This window comes from Lygodium microphyllum, chromosome 20, assembly GCF_053477565.2.
Source record: "Lygodium microphyllum isolate KBCC chromosome 20, Lygodium_microphyllum_v1.1.10, whole genome shotgun sequence".
Lineage (NCBI taxonomy): Eukaryota > Viridiplantae > Streptophyta > Polypodiopsida > Schizaeales > Lygodiaceae > Lygodium > Lygodium microphyllum.
In genome coordinates, this window is record NC_141154.1 from 107,786,707 (window position 1) to 107,797,254 (window position 10,548).

The 10,548-nt window shown below is 41.7% G+C and overlaps 1 protein-coding gene across 5 annotated transcripts in view; it reads left to right on the top strand.

Annotated features, from left to right (window-relative positions):
• LOC148019236 (mRNA export factor GLE1-like) overlaps positions 1–9,326 on the top strand; it is a 150,493-nt gene extending 141,167 nt beyond the window's left edge. Inside the window, exons 10-13 of one of the 5 annotated variants that reach the window (XM_087660829.1) lie at positions 7,225–7,302; positions 8,230–8,361; positions 8,537–8,650; positions 8,729–9,326. In XM_087660829.1, coding sequence (XP_087516955.1) covers positions 7,225–7,302; positions 8,230–8,361; positions 8,537–8,650; positions 8,729–8,950 — 546 coding nt within the window. In that variant the 3' untranslated portion in view covers positions 8,951–9,326. Of the gene's footprint in view, positions 1–7,224; positions 7,303–7,919; positions 8,026–8,229; positions 8,362–8,536; positions 8,651–8,728 lie in introns of those variants that run through there. The other 4 variants (XM_087660827.1, XM_087660828.1, XM_087660830.1 and 1 more) reach the window with 4 other exon arrangements.
• Positions 9,327–10,548: the final 1,222 nt, after the last annotated feature.

A 10,548-nucleotide genomic window follows, 5' to 3' on the forward strand; every position in this document is an offset into this window, starting at 1 on the left:
AAGCTTAAGGTATGGAGGTAAGGGTACTCCGAGAGGCTTAGCTTCAGCCATGTTAAATCTGTCCAGTACCTTTTCAATGTACTTTTCTTGAGATAAGAACAACAATTTCTGCGTTCTATCTCTACGAATCCTCATGCCCAATATATGCTCTGCATTCCCCAAATCTTTCATGGAAAAAGCTGATTTCAGCTGATCTTTGAGAGCATCCAAGCTAGTCTTTCTCTTCCCAGCTAGCAACATATCATCCACATACAAAACAAGTATGATAGGGCTGCCATCTGTATCCTTTTTCATATACAAACAATGATTTGCGTGGCTGCGCGTAAACCCATGAGAGAGCATAAAAGTGTCAAAATTTTTGTACCACTGCCGTGGTGCTTGTTTCAGCCCATATAAGCTGCGTTTTAGTTTACACACCAACTGCTCTTTTCCAAGAACTACAAAACCCTTGGGCTGTTTTATGTAGATCTCCTCATCAATGTCACCATGCAGAAAAGCTGTTTTCACATCCATTTGGTACAGCTCTAAATCCAATACAGCAGTGAGAGCAAAAAACACACGTAGTGTGGTCATCTTCACGACAGGTGAGAAGACCTCTTGGAAGTCAATCCCTTCCTTCTGTGCATACCCTTTGGCAACCAATCTTGCCTTGTACTTGGGTCTCCCATCAACTGTCTTTACTTTGTAAACCCATTTGTTTGGAAGAGGCTTTCTTTCTTTGGGCAACGACACAAGATCCCAAGTATCATTAGCATACAGAGATTTAATCTCTTCCTGCATAGCTAGCTCCCACTTATTGCTGAATTTGCATGACTTAGCCTCTTTATATGTCAGAGGTTCACCCTCATCAGTAAGCATCACATAATGCAAAGAGGGGTCATACCTATGTGGCTGTCTTCTTAGGCGTGTAGACCTGCGTACCCAATGATCTACATTCTCAGGAATCGGATCTACATCTGGAGGCATGTTATTTTCAGCATTTATTGGCTGCTGTAAGCCATTTTCAGCATGCTGTTCATGCTGTACAGCACCTTCATGTTCATTTCCAGCACCTGCATTTTCATAATCAGCAAGTCTATCTTGCTGTCGATGACCTCCCTATGCTTCTATTTGCTGTCCATCATCATCTGGCTCAAAGATAACCGGCTGATCATCAGTTTCAGCCTGTGGTACAGCACCATGAGGCTCATCTTTTGAAGTAATAGGTGGCTGCAAATTCTGAAATTTGACATTTTTCATGTCTTCATCAGAGGCTAAAGTACCTTTCAGCAACTTTGCCTCATTAAACACAACATTACGGCTGCGAACAATTTTCTTGGACTGAGGTAGCCACACTCTATAGCCAAATTCACCCTCATCACCATAGCCCATGAAAATGCCTTCGGTAGATTTCGGGTCAAGTTTATTCCTCAGCTCATTTCTAACATACACAAAAGCATCACGGCCAAATATTCGTAGATGGTCATATGAGGCCGGTTTGCCAGACCAAACCTCCTCAGGAATGCCATTATTTAGGGACCTGTTTGGAGAGCGGTTGCAAATGTGAACCGCGGTTTTAAGTGCCTCTCCCCAAAATTCATGAGGGAGATTAGCAGTGGACAGCATGCATCGCACTCTCTCACATAGAGTCCTATTGTATGTTTCAGCCATACCATTTGAAGAAGGGCTGTAAGGGGCTGTAAGCTCCCTCTTGATCCCATGCAAGTTACAAAAGGACTTAAATTCATTAGACGTGAACTCACCCCCATTATCAGTTCTCAAGCATTTCAACTTTCTACCTGTCTGAGTGGTCACGGATGCATGAAAAGTTTTAAAAACAGCAAACACTTCACTTTTCTTTTTCAACAAATAAACCCAAATCTTCCTGGAACAATCATCAATAAAAGAGGCAAAGTATGCAGCACCACCCAACAATTTCAAAGGCATGCTACATACATCAAAATGCACTAAGTCCAATACATTTGAGTTACGGGAGACACCAGAGTAAAATGAAATTTTCATTTGCTTTCCAAACTAACAGTCATTACAAAAATCAAGTTTAGAGCCTTTTCCATCAACCCTCTTCAAAGAGGTAAGAACATCAAGACCTTTCTGGCTCATATGGCCTAACCTCTTATGCCATAACTCCAAATGACAGCCAATTTCAGCAACTGCAAGAAACTTGCAATTCAAAGCTTTACAGTGCAGACAATACAGAGTGCCCTTCTTGTTTCCTTTAGCAATCAGCATGGAACCCCTTTTTAATTTCCACAAACCACCACCAAACAGTGTGGTGTAACCATGCAAGTCAAGCTGTCCAACAGATAGTAAACTCTTCTTGATGCCAGGCACATATCTGACATCTTTCAACACAAGTTCTTGCCCATTATCCAAAGACAAGTGTATGGTGCCAATCCCATCAATGCTGCAAGCATGATTATTTCCAAGGTAAACCTTGCCATAATAGCCTGTATCAAAAGTAGCAAAACACTCTAAGCATGGAGTCACATGGAAAGAGGCACCGGAGTCTACAATCCAAGTCTGAGTGACACAACAACTGACAAAAGTGCATCAATCACATCAGCCTTGGTGATCTGCATATCCTGCATGTGACATACAAGGGTATCATAATCCACTGCACATAATACATCAGCCTCTACATCTGAGAGCTCCTCTATGACAACACTAGAGGCCACATTGGCCTTTTCCTTGCCTTTACCTGCCTCAGATGCATCTGTCTTTTCCTCTTTTTTCTTTTTCTCTTGTTCCTTCTTGTAATACTTGCAATCAGGCTTCTTGTGGCCCTTCCGACCACACTGATAGCATGTAACATCACTCTTTTCTTTTCCTTTGCTCTTGCTCCTGCTTCTCTGTCCAGCATTTGCATTTTTCTTTTCAGCCCTGCCTCTAACATTATAAGCTGAGTTGCTGCCTTCTCCACTAGACTTACGTCTAATTTCTTCATTCAAGATCGAACCCCTCACACCATCATATGTGAGATTGGAGTTATTACTGAGAGAAACAACCAAAGTCTCCCAAGAGTCGGGCAATGTCATGATCAAAAGGATCGCCCTCAACTTATCATCAAAATCCAAACTTGCATCCTTGAGTTGATTTAAAATGCCAGTAAATGCACTGAAGTGCTCAGCTGCAGCCTTGGACTCATCCAGCCGCATATTCACCAACTTGCGCATTAAATGCACCTGATTAACAGGTGTGGTGATCTCATAGGTAGTTTTCAACTTCTCCCATATTGCATGACTAGTGTCTAAACCCTTAATGTCTGTCAAAATGTCATCAGTGACACCTATCTTTATATAATCCACAGCCCTTTTATTGACTTTGGCCCAATCCGCCTCAGACATTTGTGCGGGTTTATCCATTTGCAAAGCATCCTCACAATCCTTTAAGAACAATATGCCCTGCATACGATCTTTTCAAAGATCAAAGCCCTGACCGTCAAATCTCTTGATTTCCATCAAACTTTTAATGTCAGAACTGGAAGAAGTTGCAGCCATTTTATCACAAATACAAGTGTAAAAGCACTGAACTGCAAGAGCACAAGCTAAATCAGCAAATACACTGCTGTTCTTGCATAACCAGCAATAATCCTTTGCTGTTTTGACATAAACCAGCCATTGCGTAGGCAAATAATGCAGAAATTTATCAAATTCTACACAAAATCCCAAATTTCCAGGTCCAAATGTGCGCAAATGTCAGCCAAACTGACTCAGCTGAGCAAAATTACATCAATATATGAAAAACCCCAATTTTTCTTGGTCCAATGCCAAGAAATTTTACTAGGATGAGCAAAATTCCAACAAATTTGAAAAATCCCCAAATTAATTGAGGTCAATGCACACACAGTCTGCAATTTTTGACACAGATGTCACTGTCAAGCATAAACAGCATCAAATCTAGGAAAAGCCCCAAATTTCCAGGTTCAAATTTGACCAAATCTGAGAACTGTGCTTGCGCGGGCAAACTCGTGTCAGTGGCAGAGGGGTTGCTTGCAGTGAACCTTAGAAAATTTTAAAAAATTTCTGGAAGAAAAATGTGTCGAACTGCAGCCGTTGACTTGCGCTGCCCGTCAGATGCCACGCAGCCTTGCGTGAGCTGTCGCCTGCTCAAACACGTGACGAAAACTGCATCGCGTGACCTGTGCAGCCTGCGCCTGGTGCCACGCAGCCTGTCGCTATAGTTTCGTGGCCTGCGTTGACCTGTGCAGCCTGTGCGTGAGCTGTCGCCTGCTCAAACACGTGACGAAAACTGCATCGCGTGACCTGTGCAGCCTTGCGTGAGCTGTCGCCTGCTCAAACACGTGACGAAAACTGCATCGCGTGACCTGTGCAGCCTGCGCCTGGTGACACGCAGCCTGTCGCTGTAGTTTCGTGGCTTGCATTGACCTGTGCAGCCTGTGCCTGGCTGCTCGTGACCTGTTCGTGACTGCCTGCCTGGTCAAAAACGACCTGTCACCTGTCTATCAGGCTGTCGCTCCACAAACGTGACCTGCAACACTGTCGCCTGACTGTCCAGCACATACATGTGCCTGGAAACAGTGACGACCCGGCCTGTATGAGTGACGACTTACTGATTTCTCGCGAGCGAAGAGCTGGTGATGTCTCACGCGGACTTCGAGAAGCACGAGCACCTTAACCTCAGCTCTAATACTAGTTGTTGGAGCGCGTGGGTAGCGGAAGCGTGAAGATTTGCAGCAGAGGAAGTGAACAGGTGAGTGAGAGTGAGAGTAAGAGTGACGAACAGATTTGGGTGTACCAACAATGTGTTGGTACACAAAGAATAAAATGTATTTATACTAAGGGTGCATTCACATATACAACATAACAATACACGTGTAAAATACACGGAGCTGAATAAAGGACCTTTACATCCCAACAATACAGTGAGATGGAATTAAGTAATGATGATGCCTCTTAGTATGGAAACTCGCATAGGGAAGAAAGAAATGCAATGCCTAATCTTGGACAAGGCTCAGACCATGGACAGCAAGCTGAAAATGTTGCTGTTGGGAAAGATATAGGGCCTTCAAGCCATAGTGAGGCTCATGACTAGCAAAGTAAAGAGGAATTTAATGACTAGTTCAAGAATCGGATGAGGACAACAACAAATCTCTTTGTTAAATTACCAAAGGATCCTCAACTCACCCGATTTTGGAATGCTCCAAAGAAGGATTGCAAGGCCCATGTGCAAGAAGAAAAAGTCATCTTCTATATCTTTGATGACATGATTGCCTGTTCAAAGAGTGAGGCAGATCATAGAAGACACTTGGACATTCTATTCAATAAATTGCATAAGCATAGGCTAGCGATCAATAACAAGAATCATGACTCTATATATCAATGATCAGCTGCCTCTCCTCTCCACGGTCGACTCCACAAGGTCTCCTCCAAGCAATTGCCTCCTCCCAGCCTATTGTTCCTTCTCTTCTTCACCAGCTCCCACAGATCTTCCTCCCTTCACACAAGTCCCAAGCTCTTCAACAAGCCTCCTTAGAAGAATCCTTTCAACACTCTAGGAGATCCCTTAAAACTGAGCCCTGTTGGTCGCATGAAATAGCTGGCACCTTCAGAAAAACACGATGCCTAATCAATAGCCGAGTCCTCCAAATAACTGTGCCCTCCTTCTAACAGGCCGTCTTTTCTCCATCCAGAAGGCCTCGGGATACCCCTGAGAGGCAGTTTTGCCATCCTTTTGTGATTATGGAACCCCTCCACACTGAAGCTGGCTCCATACCTCCACTGAAATGAAGACCGCCACCCCCCTGCCCGAGTTTCTAGCTTATCTCTACAATTGTTGCAGAAGCTCTGACTCTCTCTCTCTCTCTCTCTCTCTCTCTCTCTCTCTCCCCCCGCCCCCTTTATTTCTTTCTTTAACTTTGTGGTGATATCTTGAATGCCACTCCAAAGAGGGATAATATGTTTTTTCATCAAAATAATGCGGTAGTGGATGAAAAGATGCATCCATGGGTTTGCCACTCTTTTGCACCCTGCCTACAAGTCTCACTCTCTTCATGCATGCAAACTTTCTCTATGATGGAGATGCCTTTCTTTCAAATTGGAGGAAAGCTATCACATTGCCTTCCTCCAAGAGCTTATCTACTATAGGAACCAAGGGGGCACCGCTTCCACTTTTGGTGTATATTAGAAAAGGGAGTCCAGCTCAGATTTTGGTGAGAGTCGTTTGTCTTATCAATTGCCCTACCTCCAAAAATTGGCCATGTGAATTCTTGCTCATGTTAGATAATAAAGTTAAAAGAAGCCTCAAATTGTCTTATTTCCCCCCTTATGTTATTCTTGAATCTCAATTTCAGCATGTGCTCTATTTCTAACATTCTTTGGATTGCTCACCAAGTGTGTGAGAGGAATTGGAAGATATGCAACAAGCTTAGCACACAACAATATCAATCAATGTACTCAACCAAAATGAATCAAAGTACAATCAATCACGAATGTGCACTCTGCACAATGTCTTAAAATAGAAAATTGTATAAGGTGTAGTAGCTGTCCTGAGGAACCCTAGCTCTAACTATGCTAGGTGTTCTAACTATCGTAAGTTATAGCTAAAGGACACAGGAAGCCTGTATCGAGGAGCAAAGGGCATCAATGGTTAGCCCATGAAATGGCCAACAAAGTTATCAGTGTGCAACCCTAATTAATATGAAGACTTATAGATTGGAGTAGTGTGTGGTCCCTTAACAAAATAATGATGTGACAAACATATCTAAATGAGCTTATGCCATTGTTAATTATGGAATGAAAAAGAGCATATGTGGTCAATAACTGCCTCATATGCCCACCCAAGGCCAAGACACTTCAACATTACTATTGGCTTGCTATTATCCAGAACCCACTCGAACAAAAACTTCAGTGGGACCCTATAGAGTGGGTATGGAGATTTGCCTTGTTACAAATTCTTTGATGTAGAAGTCCCTTACAGGGCTGCTTTACATTTTGCAGTTTGCCTTTCCAAGGAATCTTATTATAGAATTCTTTATTTTCTCTGATAGATAATGGGAAGAGACATTCTTCAAGTTTCAAAAGGATTTAATGCATTGGGGGCCACATGAATAGAACCAAGATTGTGCCCCATACTGATAGCCTTTCCATGTTCCAGTTTATTTTTCAGATTCTATTCATAATTTTTATATTTACTAGCTTACATGATTGATGATCCTAAGTAGATTTTATATGTTGATGTATTTTGTTTGTTTGTTTTATGCTGTAGATACCTGACGTCATGGAAATTGTCCTTGCAAATCTACATGAAGTCTGCATTTTAACTGTACCGAAGTCCTTTGAAAAGGTAATATCTGCGTGCTGTTCTGAAGTTCACTATGTAGTTTTAAGGAGAATACTTAGCTTTTGAGGATTTAAGTGTTGAGGTTTATGAAGACGCTCGTCCCCTTGCTAAGCCCCTAGAAGAGAAGAGGCCTCCTTTGGGCAGACTTTCACACATCAACTGCTTAGGCTTGAACAAGGCAATTCTCTTCTTGCAAATGTCAGACATATCATGTGTCCAAAACCAAGATTGTGATGCTATTACCATCTATAGCAGTGGCAAATCGGCTCAACAATCATACCTTGAACCCATTGTTCTTGTAGTTCTCAAGTGGATCTGACACCAGCTATGTTTGGTTGGTAGACTGCCTTACTGTTTATCCAATGTCACATGATAAGCTTTCCCTCATGTCACCTTGGTTAGCCTCCTTGTTTGTAAAAGACTCTTTTGATTTCAGTTATGACACAAATATTAAGTATGCTTTGACTTGGTGGTTGCCTTTGCATTTCTGATTTCTTTTGACTCCTGCAATTCTTCAACATTGTCTAATGTTTTTAGGGGGGAATAATGGAACGACCCTACTTGTTCATGGAATTTCAAATGACTCACAGCAGTCCTAGCTAACCTTTCAAAGCTTCCAGGTTCATGAAAAGTCAACTAGCTTTACATACTGTTTACAAAGCCCTCCAATTTTTCTTTGAACTCGGGATATTCAACAAACACTTGACCAAATCTCTGATACATTTGGTAGGCATTTTCAGAATCCAGTTGAACTTTAAAGTCAGATTGCTATGGTTGTAGAATTTTTTAAAAGGAAGTCACAGAACAGTAGGGTATTTTAATATGTTTATATGCTTCTACATTATTCTGTTCTACATGATCTTTCTCAAACCAACAGTTCTGGGTCGATTCCTAAAATGTTATCTGCATTATATGCATATGGTAATACAGAATGGTTTTGAGAATGAAAGGGCGTATCTGAAAGCCCTTGGATATCAAGAAGAAGAAGGAAAACTAGAAAACACGCAAGATTTTGTTGCAAGGATGTCAGCATATGTGACATTCTATGCTGCAATTACCCAGGTAAAAAGAACTATATATGGATCTCTTGACTTTTTCTGACCAGTTTTAACAAAATGTCATGTTTATGCTGATCTTTTTCTTTGGGCTCATCTTGTTAACAAAGTATTCAGAAGTCACCTAGCAAAGCATCCCTCAGGATGATCTCTTAATTTTGGTGATTTGGACTGTGTGACAGGTGGACGGAAGCAATCCACATGGAATAAAAGAAGCCTGGGCATGGTGTGCACGGGTGCTGAACACTCTACCAGTAAATCATTTGACTGCTTCTGCGCTGGAAGCCTTTTTAAAGGTTTGTGCAACCTGTCTACTTTTCTCCAAGTTTTTGGTGACTGATGGTGGTTGAGTAGCTCTTGACTGAATCTCACAGGTGGCAGGCTATCGACTATGGACAACATATCGGAAAGCTTTTGAGAAACTGATACAGGTCATATCAACTGATTTCATGAAGAGACTAAAGCAGCAAAATGATGCAGACTCAAGGGTGAGTCTAGAGAAGCTTAATGTGTATGTGCATACTCGAAGGTACTTACAAGAGCCAGATGGCCGTCAAATCCTTGTTAAAGAGAAGTCAGCAATGACTAGAGCTTAAATACACGGAACACTCTGATCTTGATTGAAGAATGTTCCTGAAAGTCTTTAATCTAATATGCTATTGCGCTTGCAGAAGGCAGCAAGAACTTGTAGCCACAACTAGCATCCAAGTCTATGTTACAAGTGATGTGATGCATACTAAGGAACCAAACCTTTGAAGGATATTTCTTTTCCTTAATTATATATAATGCTTTGATGCTCATATTCCCCTGGTTTCAGAACTTTGGTTTGCACAGCATGCCTCAATTTCTTCTTTTATCCTCCATATATCATCTTCTTTCCCTAGGTAACTTTTGTTACAATGGTATGGTTGCAGGCTGAATCAATGTCCTTGGGTCCTGTTTAAATGTAGTCCAATTGAGGACAGAAGGCTCCTTTGAACATCCTCATAGCCACAGAGCTGAAATACAATAACCAAGACAATAACACAATAAATGCAAACCCTAAACACAAAATGCAAAACACAAAAATGCAAAAACAAAAAATAAAGAGAACTCTTAAGTGAATGAAACAATGTACAAAATGCTTAAGGGGAAAGCTATCCAACAGCCCATGGCTCTCATGCGAGTAGGCTGAGGGAGGTGTGGATGTGTGTTTTCCACTAGATATGGATCTTGAGCACAGTAACCACCAATTGGAGCAGAGGTTGATGAATAAAAGTGCTGAAAACACAAAAATGGCCTGTTGTAGATGCAAATGCAAATTAAGCCGATGCTGGAAGTAGAAGGGCAGCAAGCTGGAAACTAGAACGCAGCAGTCTTCGGGGCTGGAAATGGTAAACACAGCAATGTAACTGCTGGAAGATGATGGCAACTGATCGCCAGCAGCAGTGGGAAACTAGGCAATAGCTGTAGACTACATAGCACCAAATTTGCGCAGGGCTGGAGAGCTGGTGGAAGAGGGCTGATGAATGAAACCTGCAAGACAAGGATGTTCTAAATAGTGTGTAGCCTATCTATTTATAGATGCAAAAGGATCCAAATTAGGGTTTTGCTTATGGGACACATAAACTCTCTAGGATTGTGGACCGCTTAATGAAACCTTTGGTAATTTATATGTTTTAGGGCTGTTTTAAAGAGCTAATTAGTTTGTAATGCATTTTTAGCTCAACACCCCTAGGATAGGTGAGTCCTTTGTCAAAGACTCTGGCCAGACTCTGAACTCACATAGTGATTGAAAAGAAGAGGTTACCTTCTCTTCTCTTCTGTTCAGCTCTAGTCAATGGTAGCTGATGCTACAAATCTCCATCTTCGATAATAGCTGCCACAAATCTAATTTCAAAGCTCCTCCCTAAGTCCTTGGTCATGATCTCCAAATAAATCCTATGAATGCTAGGCTGCCATGCTCCTCCATGTTAATCTTTCTCACTACTTTTGTGACCAGAGAGAAAAACAGCCTTGCTCTAGGGAAATAGGAGCAAAGTTATGATTGCATGTACTGTTCTTAAGTGCACAATTATCTGAGAGCCTGACAACCAACTATAGGTTGCTAGTAAGATTGATTGTATGGTGTCTTGTTTTGGACCATGATGGGGTGAACACTATTTATTCATTGTTGTAGATCATGTTGGCTAAGCTTGGCTTCATGAAATTAGCT